General features: G+C 37.1%; 1 protein-coding gene across 1 annotated transcript in view; it reads left to right on the forward strand.

Annotated features, from left to right (window-relative positions):
• Positions 1-21,093, forward strand: part of LOC134661374 (extracellular sulfatase SULF-1 homolog) — a 78,750-nt gene that overhangs the window by 22,273 nt on the left and 35,384 nt on the right. Inside the window, exons 2-3 of the mRNA XM_063517420.1 lie at positions 12,463-13,292; positions 18,991-19,130. Coding sequence (XP_063373490.1) covers positions 12,604-13,292; positions 18,991-19,130 — 829 coding nt within the window. The 5' untranslated portion in view covers positions 12,463-12,603. The remainder of the gene's footprint in view (positions 1-12,462; positions 13,293-18,990; positions 19,131-21,093) is intronic.

Below are 21,093 nucleotides of genomic sequence, written 5' to 3' on the forward strand. Positions count from 1 at the left end.
GGCAACAGAAATACATCATCGGTGAAAATTTCAACTGTCTAGCTATCACGGTTCGTGAGATACAGCCTGGTGACAGACGGACGGACAGCGGAGTCTTAGTAATAGGATCCCGTTTTTACCCTTTGGGTACGGAACCCTAAAAAACCCTTATGGTGCGACTCTGTTCGTCTGTCTGTCACTTTGCTAAATATCTCGAGAACTACTTAAAAGCTATCGACTTGAAATTTGGAATAGTAATTAACAACGCTAACCTAGACACATTGAAAGTGTATACACTATAACGTATACGAATACACATTATAAGTGGTGTCATTGGTCAGGTCAGTACTACTCCTTTTTTGGGTTTTCATATTGACCAAACCCTAACGTGGAAGAACCAGATTGAATCCCTGTGCGGAAAGATGGGAAGAGCTTGTTTTGCCTTGGGTAGGCTGACGACTGTTCTTCCGCGGCAGGCAGTCCTCAGCTGCTACTATGCCAGCATACAGTCCATAGTACAATATGGGCTTGAGCTATGGGGACGCGCGGCCGACTGGCAGCGTGTTTTCCGGCTCCAAAAACGAGCCGTAATATCTATGGCTCGAGTACCGTGGCATGAGTCGGCAAAGCCACACTTCACCGCCTTAGGTATCGTCACAATGCCGGGTCTCCCAACACTCCAGACAGCCGTATACACACGGGAGAACCTGGATAAATATCCCAGACGGGGTGAAAAAAGCGACCGTGTAACTCGCTATGGACACAAATTAGCTGCAGTGCCACGTAGTCTAGCCAAAACGGCTAAATCTGTACATGTTATGGGCCCCGCTGTATACAATAACCTACCAGCATCCATTAACTGATGCGCCTAGTCTGATGAGTTTCAAGGCTAGACTCAAAAATTTGCATATTGAGCGGCCGTTTTATAGTGTCGAAGAATATTTGACCTGAAAATATTTATAAATAATTATACCAAATAATGTTAATTGACTTTAATTTTTTTCTCAAATGTATGAATCTTGTATATTTATAAATCTACCTTGAATGTAGTTTAGTAATGTAAGCCTGACCTGTAATTTATATTATCGATAAAATATGAGTATGAGTATGAGTATATTTTGTTATTTTTTTTATTAATTATGGAAAATTCCCAATATAAAGAGGGGGCAACATTTCAAAATCTAGTTATATATAAGTTTTTTTTTCGTAGTGAAAAAAATTGACTTATAACGGAAAATGTGAAAACAAAAATACTTTTCCCTCTCCTTATTTCCTAAGTTTGCCAACGAAATATAATGAGATTTTTACAACGTAATAATATTATCATAAATATTACAGGATAAATATAATTGGGTACACTTTTTCCCAGAGTTTCCTGTCTGTCAGTGGGCTACCCTAAAAAGCCATGCTAAGCTAAAAAAAAACCGGCCAAGTGCGAGTCGGACTCACGCACGGAGGGTTCCGCACCATCAATAAAAAATAGAGCAAAACAAGCAAAAAAAACGGTCACCCATCCAAATACTGACCCCGCCCGACGTTGCTTAACTTCGGTCAAAAATCACGTTTGTTGTATGGGAGCCCCACTTAAATCTTTATTTTATTCTGTTTTTAGTATTTGTTGTTATAGCGGCAACAGAAGTACATCATCTGTGAAAATTTCAACTGTCTAGATATCACGGTTCGTGAGATACAGCCTGGTGACAGACGGACGGACGGACGGACGGACGGACGGACGGACGGACGGAAGGACAGCGGAGTCTTAGTAATAGGGTCCCGTTTTTACCCTTTGGGTTTTTACCCTAAAAACAAAGGCTAAGCGTAGTTATTATTATATAACTCGTTTTCATGTATAATTTTGTAATTACAAATAACAAAAAATAATAGAAATAAAAATTATAACAACAATCGTTCATGAATCACCTACACTTTTTAGTAGGTATTTAAAATGAAATATTGAATTAAACTGAGTTAAATTTGAATACCTTAGGTACTTCTCTACTCCGAATTCATTGTTGTTGTATCCCTTGCGTGCTGTGGTATTCTTTGCTAGCTCGAAAATCACTTAGTTAAATGACTCGGAGCAAATAAAAATGACATTTTGTACTTATTATCGGTCGATCTTATTACGAGAACTCACGCTAAGACTATAGATCACCGAGTCATGTTTATTTAATTAAATAAGGCAACGTACCATTTTCAAAAGCATCAAGATGCAGTCAAACAAATATAAAATAGGAAAAATGAGAGTAATGTAGGAACTATTAAATGACTTATTTCTGTTTGATACTACAGATACATAAAATTAAAGCTAAATTTGACGCTAACATCTATTAACTTTTGTGCACAGTCCTCATATCATAACAATGTTTTAATAGTAGGTACATTACGAATATTACGATACAAGTGCGAAAGATACGACATTCGAAATGAATGTCGATAAATTAAAACACGACCGAAGGGATGGGGGATGTGCGTAGATAAATTGAGTAAGCAATATAAATTTGATATTTTTAGTACATTATGTTATTGACACAATGAAAACAAAGGTTTTTCAAAATTTGCAATACAAATAAAATGTTTAAAAGCGAAACCTACAAACATTATGCTGAAGCGATCGACATCAAAATCAAAGTGATTTGTTAAGATTTAGTTAAAAGGAAACAGTTTTCTCCCGAAATGGAAATTGTATGAAAAAAGTGCCTATAGCGTCAGTAGCTATTGTCCCCTCTTAACTCTTACTACAGTTACTACTTGTTACTGAAAAATCGTTAAAATCAAACGTAAAGCTGTTATAAATCTACACATCAAATTGTGAAAAAAAAAACAGGAAAGTGGGGCCTACGTTTGTATGCAGAAGCAGTCGAGTGCGGACCTGTAACATGTCGCCTTAAGTATAACTTACTGCTTTCTTCTTACCAACTACATATCTGCTCTTTTATGTACGTTTAATTAACATAAGTAATGGAAATACACATGTAATGTTTTTGTACTGATCTGTAAATGGTAATAGAGTCTGTGCGGAAAGAGAAGAGTCGTAGAATGTATTGGGGCGATTTTTGAATTTCGAGCGGTCGATTTCGTCACTTGAAAATGTGTGGAAAACGGCGATATGCAATTTTTTTTAAATACGAGCGATAGAAATCACAGAGAGTTTAATTTGTTTGGAGTTTTTATTATTTAAAATAAAATGTAAAAAAAGGTTTTTAATAAGTATTAATCCTAATATTCCCGCTTCATTTTGTATGTTAGTGCTATTTAATAAATAAAAGTTTTAGTGTCGTTACGTAACATAGTTAAGTAATTCAGAATCGAAGGTTCTTTGCTGCATTTTTATAGTGGCCATGCCTCAAATAGAATTGACTGTTTGCATAAAACCTAGCATTCATTAAACTCGACGATCGAGCACTTGCCCTTGCAGAGAACCAGGCAAAACTTTTTATCATATTTAAAGAGTAGAATTCTTTTACCGTATCGAGAGTTTACGTTAATGCCATGAAGTTTACGCTGGTCTTAGTACATAATACATATAAAGACACCATTACGATTTCCTTCTTCGGAGGAAACTGTATTTTTCAAATATAGAAACTAGGCATTAGGTAGGTAGAACTGGAAGAACTTATCAAATAAAATACCTTATACCTTATATTATACCTTTAAATGAGCAATTCTTGTTTATTTATTTATTTATATGTATATATATTTAGGGGATCTCGGAAACGGCTCTAACGATTTCGATGAGATTTGCTATTCTAAACGTGACTATCTCGTGATCTCATGAAGTCGGGAATCAGTCAACGTGGTCCATTTTCATTGGTGTCGAGTGTGAGCCACCGGAACGCCGGACGCCTGGGGATCGATTTTTGAAATTCGACCGTTCGATTTCGTGTATTTCGTTCAGTAATAGTAATATCTCCACTACTAGGCCTGTAAATTCAACTAATAGAATTGAAAACGAGTGGTCAATACCAATAGATTCCCAATTTTTATCACTCGTATTTCAAAAATCAGCATTTCGCCGTTTTCCACCGATTTTCGAGTGACGAAATCGAGCGATCGAAATTCGAAAATCGGCCCCCTGTGCGCGGTAATTCGTCGCCACGCGATACTTTCATTATAAACTCGCATTTTTAATTCACTGCAGCGAATTGACGATTACGAGCGCATTGTTGATGTGAATGCTGAATGCGACCTTCGTGTACCAAAGGTAGTAATACCGGGAGTCATTCGGTTCAAGGACTTGCACATAATTTTCTTTGTGGTGCTAAAACCCTTCTGAATTCAGTTTTACAGCTCATATAGGACGGAAACTTTATTTGAACTTTCAAATAAATGACAGGAATGTCCAGAATTATTAGGAAGAATAAACTAGTTTGCGATTAGGTACTAATTTTTTGAAGTGTGTATTTTGAGATTACCATTTTATGTATGTATGGTAATTGGTAACATACATTTTATAAGTAAGTATCTTGTTTTTATGAAGTACAGTTACTTTTGTTTTCATATTTTTACTCCACAGCATTTATTATTTTACAAGAAAATGCAGGAAATAAATAAAATCAAACTGCCGTCCGGTTAACTCTTTCTAGAGAAGTATCCGCTGCGGTATTTTAACCTACGCGTACCGCGTGCTATTTATTATTTCTGTGGAGCCATGTAGGTACATAATATCACGTCACGGCACTATCAGTCTGAAAAATTGATTGATTAATTGGAACATAACATTGAATATCAACGTTGAATATTAATTTAAAGCAGGTAATAATATTACTATTATGTAGGCAATGTTATAAGAGGTATGTCATGTCACGTCACGATATATAAGTATAATCAGGGCCGGATTAACCCTGAGGCAGAGTAGGCAACTGCCTATGGGCCCCGCTTCGGCTAGGGGGCTCCGGCGGCCCCGCGCTCGTAATAAAAATATTTGTTCCAAATAGCCAAAATTCATAAAAAAAAATGTATGGTACCTACTCATACCTAATGTCCAATATCTGCTTTTCAGGTTGACTCTATACCTACATGCTAGCTTGACTGGTGAATGAAGTGTCATTTATACATGGAAAGTCTATATTATTACGTTAATTTTAATCATGTGGCTCGGCGTATGGTGTTATGGTCGGACAATCGCTGTTCAGCCTGGCAAAATATTTAACTACCTATTGAGAAAAAAAAGGGCTCTCCCCACACTTGACGCAAAAAGGAATCGGCAAAAACTGATAGAAAAAAGCTTTATGTCCACGCAATAAGAGCGAAAAAGACATCGCTCGGCATGTTCGGATCGGCTCAACTGACACCTGAAGGTTGAAATTAAAATCGCAAACTTACATCCTTGTACTGAACAACTGAACATTATGTATGTAGAATTGACTGTAAGGGGGCCCCGAGCATTGCACTGCCTAGGGGCCCCGACATGCTTAATCCGGCCCTGAGTATAATATCTGAAAAACTAATTTGTTTAATTAGATCTTCAATTCACTGCATATATTAATTTAAACCTGTTATTAAAATGACAACTGACAGGTACCTAGGTATTGAGGTAAACATATAAATCCCATCAAAAGCATTCATACATGTAAAAAGATGCAAGTCTCGCAACGCAATTCTTCTACTACAAAAAAGTTTTGAGATGTAATGTGAAACCAAGTCGGTTATATTAGTCAGTGCCAGGGGGTGTTAAAACCGTGTTCTCTTCGTGTTGGCTTCGGCTCCGCGTACGCCTTCCTCGTTCGGTTCGGAACAACAATATAATCTGATTTGAATAGGTAATAGAAACAAAGCGAAACGTAGGCATGTATGTTTATGTTTCGATTAGCAAGCAGTGCAGCAAATGTAACCGTTGTTGAAGTGTTGGTATCATGCGGCGGAGATTCCCACGAGACTGCGCCTATGCCCGAGGCCATGTGCCACTGAACCACGTCACAGCTCACTTTATGGCTAACCAAAATAAATAATTTTAATTGCGTAGTTGCGTGGTTCACAGTAACGAGCTCACAACTTTTTGTTCGCAGACTAATGGCTAAACAAGTGACTCGGTTTGTAGTAACATATGTCGCGCGTTTTGCTGAGATTCCAGTGTTTACTTGGGTTGTGATTTTAAAACAATTTGTTGGTTTTGTAGAGTGTTTAACGTTTGGGTTTTATACGTAGAGCTAACCTTGTTATAGGAACCTACAATATTAGGTAGGATTAGTAGGATTGATTGTGACATCAGTCTTATAAAACAATACAGATAATTACCTCAGTTAATACTTTGGGGTTGTGCACAAATCACGCGAGGTGTTTTCGGCTACATTTTGACCGTCCTTGGTGCTATTTGGTGAGGTTTTTGGTTGGCTACGCGCCCAGTTCTACTGTGTAGTGTGGCTTACAGTAAGCTTCAACGTGAATTAAAGGTGTTCTGACTTATACTAAATTACATTCCAGTCGCAGCGCCGCGTGTGTTAGAGAACGTACGCGACGCTTTAATTAAGATCAAAGGCGAGCATTCACCTATTTCCATAAATTCATAGTGCTTTATCCTATTATCCTCGTTGGTACGCCCTCCCAAAATTCCCTGGTTGCACCAACCCTGTGAGAGAATTTACCCTTCGCAGGAATTATAATGGTAAATGGATTAAACTAACCAGGTTATTGGGTAACCTTAATATTTTAGGTGCATTCATAAATTTTAAGATTAAGATTTGTAAATCACTTGTAAATTCTTAGTCTTTAATACTCGTAGCAACCACTGTACTATACTTTTCTCAATAAATTATTTGTATTTGTATTTGTATAAAAGTTCGTACTTGTATTTACCTACTGATGTCCTTGAATTGATGTGGATGGAATAATGCTAGATAGAAATAAAATGTGGCATGAACCATAACCATACTTACATTATGGTTGGTCTCTAAAGTCTTCATCGCCCGTTCCACTTCTGCAAAATGTAATTTTCCGAGAGATTTTGAATAGGTAGGTACCTGGTTTTAAAATCGATCGAAACCAGTCGATTCATCGTTGTATTAAATAAGACTATTTAAAAAAATGATTTCTTAACTTCAACAACAATATATATTTGTTTTGTTGTGACAGTTGAAGTTAAAGTATGAGGTATTTATTTATATTGCTAGAACTTGCAGCGTTAGCGTGCAACACCACTGCACTGTTCATCTATTCATTAAATAAACATCATATTTGTACATAAATAGGTACGTGTCATTGTTTCTAACAACAATGTAAGGTTCGATCATTGTAGGTACATTGTATGTAGTAGGTATACAACTATACACATACGTTAGCTATGTATTACTAAAGCCCTAATATGATCACTACGTACTATGAAGATTTCAAATTGATAGCACCGTTAATAAAACGACCGTAAACAAGAACTCGCCAATAATCGTAACTTCTCGTTCTAAGTTCAATAAATGTTGTAACAGTTCATATACCTACGCCACTAACACCAATCAAGGCTTACGCTACATGTAGCTCTACATTACTCTACATACTCATAGCCTTTGCAATGTAGGTACATACATATATTCTAGGAAGGTAATGTACCTACTTTTATGCTATGTAATGTACTTATATTACATTGCGCTGCATTGAAATTAAGCTTTTTACGTTCTTTCAGACTTCAAATCTCTAGAGACATACCTCTTGCATCGAATGACAGTTCCTTCAAGTGTCCTTTGGTTGGGCTTAAATTAAAAAAAAAAATAGTACATTATTGTCGAGGCTCGGAAGTAGCTACTTGCTGGCTGAGGATTCGTTTAAAACGGACGACCTTCGGAGATGAAAAAATATAAATACAATTTTTGTCTGTGCTTGTATCATTTCTTTAGTTTAGCTGTTGCAAAGTTTCTTGGGATATGTGATATGATATGTCACATATTTGTCTTAGATTTTTTTTAATGATTATATTGCATAAAAATCCATAATAAGTCTTTATTAAATAAAGTTTATTTCTTTCAGAAGTTAACTTATTAGTTAGTTAGTCCATTTTTTGCATGTCATTTATTTATGATTTATTGTGATTGTAAGTTCGTAGACTTTACCCCAATGCTATATGAATGCGATTTTTAATTGTTTGCGCTGCGATTTTATTTTACTACAAGCAACTGATTTCGTGTCTGTAATTGTAAGATAATAATATGTATGCGGTGCGATTGTTTTATTATTACTATATAGTGATCATAATTCCATAATACCTATACTTATACTCAATCTTAACTTTTAACTTAATTTATTAATTTCAGCTACCTAAAGGTTGTCTGGAAGAGATCGCTTTTTAGCGGTATGGCCACCTATTGTTTACCTCTTCTTGAGTGGTTACTACTAGCCCCGATGCATAGTCAGAGCATTTACACACATTATTTTTGTACTCGTTAGTACAGGAAATATACTACAATAACTAAATTTAAACCCAAAAAACACCATTTACTTGTGCTGGAAGAAAAAAATAACGATGAGAAAAATATAACAGATGTAAAAAGGGCTATTAATATGGAAAGCAACACGGCTTTGCCAATGTCCTAACAATTGTGTTTTGAGCTCACGCATGCAGAAGTGCTGTAGGAGAGGACAACGTTTTTTAAAAGTTAATTGTTAAACTAGATTAAACATTACTATTATTGTTCCCATTGCAGAGTCATTTGATCTACTCGTACATGTGTAAAATTGATGAAAATCTCTTAGATTAATGTGACTAAATATTATTTACATTTGTACCTATACGGAAGTGGAACTCTACTCACTAGAACGGTCAGTCTATTTCACATCCCGCGAAGTTTGGATATCCTCTTGATCTGTCCCGACGAAAGTATTTATATTGGAATTGTTCAGGGCTGCAACCCTCCAATTCCATTACCGGCGCGATGTTGAAAGGTCGGAAATGAGGTTAAACTCGCGTCATATCCCAAATGTTTTTGATTTAAGTATACCAGTTTGTTACGCTGAATACAGCTTGAATGTTTTCGGCAAGAAAGTTCCGAAGAATAAGTTTAGCGGGGATCATTAGGGGGATTTACATAAGGAGCCGCGAGTGCGAATCGCGCTAACTTTCCGATGGGTGATTAAGTTCTAATTTATTAAGGGCTCGTTACCGGCGTGCGATACAACGCGGGACGGAATCACGGCTTCCAAGATAATTACAACAACTTCGTAATTACGCCTTATGGAAACAAATATTCTCATTTAACGTTTTGGATAATTAATAATTATCCATTTGCACCATTTACAGAAGGTTTGGTACATGTAGTTGAAAGGCTAAATACCTACAGGAATGTAAATAGGTACAGGTTGATTTTGTTGAGTGACCATACTCTCAGCTGAATATGTAGGTGAGTAAGTCAACTTTTTATAGGGCTAACCCGAAAACGAGGAAAGCAAAAAAAAAACAGAACTATGACATGCTTTGCGATTTTAGCATTTAATTATGCCTTCTATAACGAATTTAATTACAAATGCTAAATGTTAATTTAATTGACTCCGTATTATCAAAGCGGCGCCGAAGCGGCATCTTTAGCGGTTAGTCAGGTGCGAATGATTGAACGAAACACATTTCCATTATTTGTTATAATTACCTATTTACTATCAAATCTTAGTAATGTAATCTCTACCATCGGAATGTTATAAAGTATCAAGTTGCGTTGATGCCTGCCTGCATCATAATTTCGCTGTGATTTTTGCAGTCACCATACAGCGCCCGTAACACGACTGCAGCAGTTTGCAGATGTTACTTATTAACTTCTACTTTTTCCCACTAGTTATACCTAATACCAAGATCTTGCCAGTGGTAAAATTGAGATTTAACTGATCTGAACCTGATAAAACTATTTTCACCACACCAACTGGTAAAGGCTCTCTTGGTTGTTCAAAAATTGATAGGAATATTTCATTTTATTCACATGTGAGGCAAAGTAATCAAATGCAAGTTTTGAGTTGTTTTCTTATGTTTGCTAGTAAAATCGACTTTTAATAATGATGATTTTGAATGATAAATATTTAATTACATTCATTTGGATTTGATTTTGTTTGATATCTTACAATTAATGCTTTCATCGGGTTGGTGTGGTGAAAAATGTTGTGTTTCACTCGGGGGCAAATTTTGTTTAACCCTCGTGCTTTGCCCCCTTGTAAAACAAATAACTATTAAACAATTTTACCGGTACAAGTTCAAAATTAAAATAGTTAAGACTAGCTACCCGCCCCGGCTTCACTGGGTTGGGATAGGTGAAAACCGCATGAAAATCCGTTCAGTAGTTTTTGAGTTTATCGCGAACATACGTACAGACAGACGCGGCGGGGGACTTTGTTTTATAGATGTAGTAAAGAAGGTTAAAAGTGGCTCCGAATGGTTCGTATTACGTATAACACACGGCCGCTGCGCCGCCAGTATTACTTCTACAGTATTCTCTTCTTTTGAACTTAGCTTCACATGCCGCGTGTCGAGATTGTTGTAGGTAGGGTGTAATGGAGGGTGTAATGTGTTGACGTGGTCGCGGACTGTTCGGCGCAGCGCTGCGAACAATTGCACTGATCATGATTTATATCGGCGCCGGAGTACGGAGGGTAACTGATAGGGGCACTGACACGATCGACGACGGCCATCGACGACTGCAGCCAGGCGCGTGCCGATCAACACCGAAAGAGATCGCTCGGTTTGTTACACCTCGTTCGAACATGTAACTAATTAAAATGTAATTTCCAACTGAAGTCGTAGTCGGTTTTGAATTTTACGCTTTTACTGTACTCCTCAATAGAATAAAATTTTGGTACAGAAAGAAAACAGCAACACACCTCCCACAATCGGTTTATAATTTCAGTAATTTTCGGCTTTATACTGTCAAAGGAAAGAAATACGTGATGCATATAGACTTCCTGCGGTTTTTAACTTTGAGTATTTTATGCTAACCACTCAGCTAGCTGATTTAAATAATGTACCAGATCAAATGCCACCTGTCACCTGCCATGCCTGCATGCCATGTACCTGCTATGTATTGTAGACCGGAAATTTGATAATAATTAAGATATAAAGTTTAATATGTATTTTAAGTAGAGGATCGTTCTAGATTTTTTTATAATAAGTATTTATAACCAAAGAAAGGCCACCAAATTTATATATAGATAACATGATTCACAATTACAGCGTGGATTTATTTTTTGAAAATGAAATTCTTTTTTAAACTTACTATCGATTGTAAGTATACTCCAAGGCTAAGCAATTAACAACTACGTTCGAATAGGTTAATAAAGAACAGCGCAGGCAAACAATATACCGTCGTAATTCTTGTATAGTTATGAGCTATTTACCAGTATTTACTTCAGTAGATTAGATACACGGCTATTCCTCATTAAAGTAGATCCCTTTTGTAGCAGCTAAGACTGCATCTTGCAGCACAATGTTTATTTAGTTGATAAGGACGGACGGTACTATTCGACTTTGTTTTATTTACGATGCCATATACCCATTACGTAGGTACTATGCTAATATGTATACCTAACTACATGTATAGGTATGTATAAAAATACATACATATATGTATATTATAATCCTACCTACTCGTACATGTTCTGAGCCCGTACCGTGAGTCACTGGCAGTGTCAAAACTGACATATACGCTATCGAGAACGTATTTACTTTCTATACATCTCGTTCGCACTAATATGCGATTACGAGCGAGATGTACCGAAACGAAAGTAAATTACGTTCTCGATGGCGTTTCTGTCAGTGCCAAACTGATGGTAGCCGTACTGGTCACGCATACAAAAAACAGAAGTCAGAAGTTAATGTAACAAGAGGTCTTCTTGTATGGTAAACGTACTAGTGCTCGATATGCTAATGCCCAATAGATGACACCCTGCTGTCACCTCTATTGACAATGACTTAAGTTTCAAGATGACATGTATGTACTGGGACGCGTCGAGCACCTGTACGTTTACCTTACTTAAAAATACGTGCGGCTTTAAAAAGGACATTTCGATTTGTGTTTGAAATTTATTAGCGGTAGTCGGCACTCGCACGGTGAAGCTCTATTTATTTCCAAACTGGCCATTACTCCGGTCCGAGCAATTCTGTTAAAAGCCGCCGGTGAATAATGCGGATCGTTAAATGCTCCCATATTGACTGCCGACGAACGAAACAGTTTTTCGCAGGTTCTTATGGTTTGTAAGATTTGACAAACTAGTTGGACAAATACAGCATAAAGAAGTTAATACAAAATTCAGACTTATTAGCCTTATGGTTTCTCTCCACTATGGCAGTGCCAAACCCAGAGTCGTTTCGTTGGTGCACTCTCAATTTCTGGGATGGGATGTATGTACTTGGAAGTAATGAATACTCCCTAGGTCCGAAACGTATCATTTTCAACCCGCTTCATAGATGAACAATTTTAGAGCATGAAAAACAAAAAAAAATGTTAGTAGATATTTACTTATCTAGTTATCTGAAATTGTAAAACTCTAAATAGCTAATTATACCAGATTTTGTAATTCTTGTTATAGGTGGCGAGGAAAATGGCCGAGCAATTTGCAAAACTAGTCTGCCAGGCGATGCCAATATTAACGACATGAACCTTACAATTCCAGTATTTGGCTACGTAACCTAACAAAGAATCTTACTCTTAATATCTCTAAGTCACCATCATGAACTTGAAAGTCATCCCCCTTCTCCTAACCTGGAATTTTATTGTTATATCAGCGACACGAGATTCTTTCGAAGACGAGGAAACGGCTAGAGCGCGAGAAATACGCAACAGAGAGAACAACCGCAACAGAACCACCTTTAATGGAACCCTCACGGATCTGCCCGAAAGGCGAAACTTGAGGCATAGAAACAGTTCAAAGTTCCGGGGCCACAGGCGCAGGGCCTGGGACCGCGAGTATGATGTTAGGAGAGACAGAAGGAAAGGGCCAGATGCGCACTCCTCCGACGAGGCAGCATCCAACAAAACCACCGACCTTTTTCATAAAAAAGAAGAAAAGCCGCGTAAAAGCGACAAGCAATTGAATAAAAATAATAATATGGATAAATCTTTTGGAGGAAAGAAGCCTCTTAGCCAAAGTAAAATGCAAGAAAGGAATCACCAAGTACCGCTTAAAGACAACAGCACGCGAGCCAAGGGGAGGGTGAGCAACAAGTGGCAGAGCGGCGGGTACATTCCGTTCCCGCAGCCGCGGGAGCGCAAGCCGAACATCATCATGGTGCTGACGGACGACCAGGACGTGGAGCTGGGCAGTCTAAACTTCATGCCGCGGACCATGAAGGCCATCAGGAGTGCGGGCGCCGAGTTCCGCCATGCCTACACCACTACGCCCATGTGCTGCCCCTCCAGGTAACACCATAGTTTAACACACGTACTATATGCCTACTTCTTCGTGGACGATATGCCTCTTTTTATCAGACTTTCTATCGAACGAGCTTTTTTGATCTTTTTTGAGATTTTGTTCTGCTAGCCGACAATGTAAAATGGTGGTTCAATATTACCTATCTCTTACCATCTCGTTGCGGAAACCCATCCAAACTCTTACGCGGCCGAGTCTAGGTATTCATGTTTACCTAATGCCTGAACATCTGTTCTTGCAATTTTAGAATAAAAACAACGGGTTGCACTCCGGGAGTGCCGACAGAAGTGAAAACTCAATGGCTAGTCCAAAATGTCTGCAGACATAGTGCTGCAGATAATTGACCCACCCACTTTTCTATTGAAAAACTTTAGTTCCGAAATTGCTGGCCAGTGAGCTTAAATTTGTAGCGTTAATTGTTTAAAATTCGAATAGAAATTGTAAAGTTACCTTGCAGACCTCGCATCTAAATATATATTTGGTCACGATATTTTGAGTTTTATTCACCAGTACTAGAGTTCACTTTTATTAGCGATTTCATCAAGATGTAGCTTTTTTTTTTTTTTTTTTTTTTATTTATTTAGAACACAAACAGTCACATAATGCAAATGGATTTATAGTACAATGTAGTGTACTTAACATACTTAAGAAACAGACCTGGAGGTTCATTAATCAGTAAATAATGTTAACATACATAATAACCGTAGAAAGAAAAAGAAATTTGAAATTATGAACCATACCTATTTAAATTATATTTACCAGTCTTCAAAACAAACAGTATTGTGTGAAGTTATATAGAGGGTACGTACGTAGAAGATTGGAAAATAGGTTTAACATCAATTTCTAATTTAGTGTTATCGGATAAGACAAGTAGTCATCAATTTGTTTCACTGTTTGGAAGGTAGGACAATCAGAAAGTTACGTGTATACATCTTGTTACCTATTTAAAACAATTTTTAATATCTAAACTAATATTTAAACTAAAACAATTTACGTTTAAGTTCAATTTTGAGACTAGACAAGGAAGAGTGAAAAGGATCAATATCATGTAAGTGCTTATTAACATAACTAGGGACTCGTCTGAAAAAAGTGTGCCGAGAGTAATTCTTACGAGCAAAGCTGATATGAAATAGAGATCTGGAACGTAGGGGGAGGTGCGGACAACTGAAAGTGACTAATTCTAAGAGATTCGGACATTTTATTATTCCATTAAGAATTTTAAATAAGAACATTACATCTAAATAGTTTCTTCGGTTATAAAGGGAAGGAACACAAAAATGCTTCGCTGCTAACGAAGTACGTTCGAAATAATTGCCCGTTCTGTAACAGAGAGATTTTAGAAAAATATTTTGGACCCTTTCCAGGCGATCAATATGAACTTGATACTGAGGTGTCCAAACAACACAACCAAATTCAAGTATACTCCTAACAAAGGAATAGAATAAAAGTTTATAAGTATTGGGGCGCCTGAAGGGCTGTCCGATCCTGAGAATCATCCCTAACTTCTTATAAGCTCGCTTACATATGTTATCCATATGTAAACTAAAATTTAATTGTGAGTCTAATGTAACACCTAAGTCCCTAATGGAAGATACCCGGGCTATATTTTTCCCGACTAAGGTGTAATTGAAAATTAACGGATCATTTTTACGATTAAAGCTGATTATGAAACATTTTTCATTATTCAAGAAAAGTTGATTATCTGAACAATAGAGGGAAAAGTTATCCAAATCATGCTGTAATGCACGGCAATCTGCTTCCGAGGACACAGCTTTGTAGATTTTTGTGTCATCTGCATAGACGAGGTGCTCAGAATTTCGAAAACAGGTTGCCATGTCATTGACATATAAAATAAATAGTAAGGGACCAAGATGCGATCCTTGGGGCACTCCGGAATGTATAGGAAGAAAGCAAGAAGTATAACCCTTCAAGGCAACCGCCTGACTGCGATTGGACAGGTAAGACTTTATCCATCTAAGGAGGTCGCCGTGTATACCGAGCTCAAAGAGTTTCTTGATTAAGTTATTATGGTTAATTTTGTCAAAACATTTCGAAAAATCAGTATACACGACGTCCACCTGACAGCCAGAAGAAATCCTATTGATAATAAAATCGGTAAAGGTCAGAAGATTTGTTTCCACGCTACGACCTTGACAAAAACCATGTTGGCTAGGGGCAATGTGCTGAGAGAAAGCAGAAGTAATCTTGTTGTAAACGATCTTCTCAAAGATTTTAGCAAATATGTTTAATTTACTAATGGGCCTGTAATTAGTGACTAGGTTCGCATCCCCACTTTTGTAAATTGGTGTTATTAAGGCTTTTTTCCAAGAAGAGGGAAACTGACCATGAGCAAAGGACTTAATAAAAATTTGAGTTAAAGGCACTACCAATTCACGGGCGCACATTTTAATGAAAAGGGGATGAATCAAATCGGCACCACTACCCTTCTTAATATCTACTTTCTCTAAAAACTTAAAAACGCAATCCTTTGAGATTTCAACGGTATTAAGATCAATCAAGGAGTCATTAGCTACATGTAAATAATCGGCTTTATTGAATTAATATCTGGGTGACCGAGCTTCGCTCGGAAAACATATAAAAACTCGAAAATGCGCGTTTTCCCAGAGATAAGACCTAGCTAGATCGATTTTTCGCCCCCGAAAACCCCCGTATAGCAAATTTCATCGAAATCGTTAGAGCCGTTTCCGAGATCGCCGAAATATATATATATATATAAATAAATAAATAAATAAACAATAATTGCTCGTTTAAAGGTATTAGATAGATTAGATAAATAAACAAGAATTGCTCGTTTAAAGGTATTAGATAGATAGATAGATTAGATATTGGAGTGATATAAAGTTAGAATGTAACTGTGAGATCCTCGTATTTCAGCCCGTACAAAATTAGAACATTGAGCTTTATTGCTTAATATAAAAGTCCAGTTTTAAATAATTGATCTGATTATGAATATTATGATACGTTATGACTAAAGTTCTTTGGTGAATAAAAACGAAACAGCAGGTTCAGGCATACATTTTCGCCGCGTGGTAGAAAAAGAGGGTTACGCATTACGCTTAACGCGAGTTTAACATTTTTTCCCCACCTCAAAAAGTGCACAGCGCCGCTAAAGAAGTTTTCATTTCAAAAATATTTCAGATATTTTTTTAAAACTTTTAAGTCCCAATAAAACAAACGAAGCATAATGCTACTAACTCCTGCGCCGCGTGGCAACTTGGTAATGGTGGATTATTTATGTTCCCCTTCCTCGGACAACGCGGACCTCACTTTTCGCCAAATTGGTTTCCCGCGTCGCATGTTTAGTTTTGGAGATCTTTTGATTGGCCAACTTACCCGCTTGCTAAACACCCCTACCCTACCCTATCTTTTACCTACTCGCCCTCTGCGGGTATGTTGTTAATCAATCAGGTATAGTTTTCATCTTTTAATAGTTTGAAAACAGAAGCATTCATTTTAATTTGTCAGTCAAACTGACTGACAAAGAACGTGTGTGAACGTGTGTGTAGGGTGTTTATTAATTATTTTATCCGATATTTGTCAATTGTTTCATAAAATATCTGAGAGAAAGATGAAGTTGGTAAACATGCGACTAGTTTTCCAACAACTCGGGCATAAATTATATCGTGCTACTGACACTGATCTACATAATATGTAGATATATGTTTACCATAATCGCTGATAATGATCAATCAGACAGCAAAAAAGTACCTGTGGTATGTAACTGTGTACTTACAGCTAAAGGCACACTAACTAAAAGTAAAACCGGGAATTTTATAAAAAATAACAAAAATGTATAAAATTATACATACGAGGGGCGTTCAAAATATTCTCGGTATTGATATCTTACGACCTCTTCTAAAATTTCTTTCGTTACTGGCCGCTAAGGTTTATTCATTGACATTAAAAAAAAGTATAATTCGAACCGAGATGGTCTTTTGTTTTTCTGCAATTGCTGAACAAACATGAACATCATGTGCGAATTGACAATGTTAACTAAATTAGAACATCGATGCGTGATAAAACTCTGACAAAACAGGGTAAAAATCAAAAAACCATAAAGGAGGAAATGGATTGTGTTTACCGTGAGTCTGCTCCTTCTTTATCTACCATTCAAAAGTGGTCAAGCGAGTTTAAACGCGGAAGGGAGAGTATTGAAGATGACCCTAGACCTGGCCGGCCTGTAGTAGCTACTTCACAAGAAAATATTGATAAAGTGGAAAAACTTATATTGGAAGATGGTCGAGTGAAGGTAAAATCTATAGCACAAGTAACCAATCTCTCTATTGGTACCGTACATGATATTATACATGACCATCTTAATATGTCAAAAGTAAGTGCAAGATGGGTTCCGCGAATGCTGACTCGGCTTCAAAAAGACATGCGTGTAGCTTGTTGTTCCGATTTTATTGACCTGTGCGGTGAAAATCCTGATGAGGTGCTGCAAAGAATAGTTACTGGAGATGAAACCTGGGTTCATCATTATGACCCAGAGAGTAAACAAGAGTCCATGCAGTGGCACATTAAGGGTTCAGCTCATCCCAAGAAGTTCAAGGTCATCCCTTCAGCTGGCAAGGTCATGGCCACGATATTTTGGGATTGTGAAGGAGTATTACTAATCGATTATAAAGAAAAAGGTGTAAATATCACAGGACAGTACTACGCTAACATTCTACGTCAATTAAAGGATGTAATTAAAGAAAAGAGGCGAGGAAAGTTAACCAAAGGTATTCTGCTTCTGCATGACAACGCCCCCGTCCATACTGCTCATATTGCCAAGGCAGCTATTGTTGAATGTGGGTTTAAAACTGTTACTCACCCACCGTATAGTCCGGACTTAGCCCCCAGCGACTTCTTTTTGCTCCCCAATCTTAAAAAAGGATCTGCGTGGAAATAAATTTTCTGACGATGAAGCATTGAAGGCGGCAGTGGAGGAGCATTTTTACACGAAAGATAAAAAATATTTTTACGAGGGATTTAAAAAAATTATTGATCGATCTTTTAAGTGTATGAACATAGGATAGGACGTATATTAAAAAATAAAAATATCAAACTTTTCGTACTTGTTTGTTTTCATTCTCATACCGAGAATATTTTGAACACCCCTCGTAGGTGCCTACATTCTAATAATCCAACCTAAATATACGCCCCACTGCTGGCCTCCTCCTTCGAGCAGAAATGGGATTACGTGTTAGAGATACATATACGTGTATTCCTCGCGCTGGGGACTTCATCAGCGAGTTGGGGACTTCAAACCTTTGAATTTATTCGAGGTATACCTACAAGGTTCCTTCACCGAAAAGTTAATAATAAATCATCACCATCTTTCGATCCTGGTGTTGTCCCGGCTTATTGCCACGGCTCATCACGACGTAGGGTCCACTTGGCAACTAATCTTAAGAGTTGGAGTAAGTACGCACTAGTCTTTACGAAAGCGACTGCCAGCTGACTGGTAAATATTAATGTTATTCCGTACATACTCGTAAGTTCCGAAGACCCATGTACGAGCCAGAATTCGAGCCTTCGATAGAAAATCGGAAAATTAATAAATATTTGCAATATTTGTTACATCTCCACGTGTACTCCATTATTAATAATGTACCCAATGATTCTTTATTTTTGACCTATTGAACACGATAGAAATGACAAGATAGTGTTGTTTCGTGGCAGGAGCTCGCTGCTGACCGGCGTGTACGTGCACAACCACCACGTGTACACCAACAACGACAACTGTTCGTCGCCAACGTGGCAGGCCAAGCACGAGACCAAGACCTTCGCCACCTACCTCTCCAACGCGGGCTACCGCACGGGTAAGTTCACTATAACACCTGACTACTTTGATTGGCTATAGTTCTTTGCTTTGCTAGGTGTTATGTTCCCACTACTGTACTTGCATTTGTCATTTATACATCTATGAAATTTTATATAAGAACATAGGCCTGAAGAGAACTCTAAATTCCTTAAGATCATAACAGCACTAACGTAATGGACCCTATAATGGACGTGGAACCGGTAATGGGACATAAAACCACAAATCCTCTAAAATAAGTATGTAAAAGTAGTTTATAAACACTGGCAATATTTAACCATAAATAAGAGTCATATTAGAGCTGTTTAAGTTTGACTTTTTATTAATTTCGGTTACTTTTTAAGAAATTGGCGCCAACCCAAAAGTTGCCGTGTCACTGAAAAAATAACCAGTAAGAATTCTTAACAACTTCGCTAAGAGAGGTGAGTTCATATATTAAATTGTAATTAAATATTTCTTGGTGTAAACTAGAATGTGTTTTGTTAATTGCATTTACCATGAGATAAGGTATACAACACACTATGTTGTGACTCTAGATATGTATAAAAAATAGTGGTATTTTGCCCAATCCCATTATAGGAGCTGTAAAACTGCATACCTCCTATGATGGGACAATTTACATAATGATGCTTGCCATGGCGTAATTTCATGTTTAAACAATACAGAAGTATAATGTAGTTACGAACTATGTCAGGAGGTCTCCTCGGACCAGATCTTATGATGGAGACAGGAGGTGGCCATAGGAACTCTGTGATAAACGCAACCTAATTGTGTTTGTGTTTGTTAGAATTGTCTCGATGAGTATTAGTTGGCTGTCGAAAGAAAAATACATTCTTACATAAAAGCTTAAAATACCAAAAATGACTAATAACTAGTTTTTTGCCAAAAACTTATTCCCTTTTCCAATATCTTATACTGATCGGGTATGTCCATTATGGGGGGCCCATTACTGGAGCTTTGCTGTCCATGACTGGAGAAAAAAAACATACTTTTAATTTATTAATTATGTGGAAACTAATTGCAGTATCTTTGATACAACACGCCTTAAACATGAAAGAAGGATAGGATATTCATCTTTTAACAAGCTAAGCGGTAGTACTTTTACATGTATCAGGGAAATATCACAAATACTCCAGATTTCCTCTTAAATGTCCCATGACTGGTGCCGTTACTATAGTGCTGTAAAATCGACAATACGACACACACACACACACACACACACGCAAACACACTTTTATAATAAAATAATTAGCTACCAACCTAAAAAAACAGTAAATAAATTAGTTTTTATTAAAAAAACATCAAGGATATTTATTTAAGTACTTCTAAATTTTGCTAATTTCCACCTGCCAGAGTGAATATTTGTTTATAGTAACGGGACGTGATTCGACTTAGTAACACTTTTCATTTCCACGAACCTAAATTGGATATTTACAAAAATTACCACTTTTGCAGGAAATCAAACATAATTTTACTGACAAATTTCACATTATAGTCTATTTGGAAAGAGAAGAGACGTGGAATGTATTGAGCCCCATACATTCCACGACTCTTCTCTTTCCGCACAGAATCTCTTTCTAGATAAGTATCTGGAAAGCCACTGCCACTATCTTTTAGTACCTTACATAGATGATATGATACGATCACGTGAATATGTTGAGTATGTAAACAATAAGCAATAACCTGATCGAATAAAGTATGGTAGTATGTATTTTTTTTACACATTACGTATCGATTGGTAAGCTCAATTTAAGAGGTAGGATGTCTGTTGTCTATCCATTAGGCAAGTAAATAACCTACTTCTTTATGCAAATGGGTAGGTCGGTTAAGCTGATAAGTAATTTGCAACTCAAACGGTTAAACTCCTGAAGCATCTAATAAATTAATAATATAATAGACGTAACCCACGAATACTAAGAGTTATACCGTTAACCGTAACAAAGGATTTGAAGGAGTAAGGTTTT

Source organism: Cydia amplana, chromosome Z (assembly GCF_948474715.1).
Source record: "Cydia amplana chromosome Z, ilCydAmpl1.1, whole genome shotgun sequence".
Taxonomy (NCBI): domain Eukaryota; kingdom Metazoa; phylum Arthropoda; class Insecta; order Lepidoptera; family Tortricidae; genus Cydia; species Cydia amplana.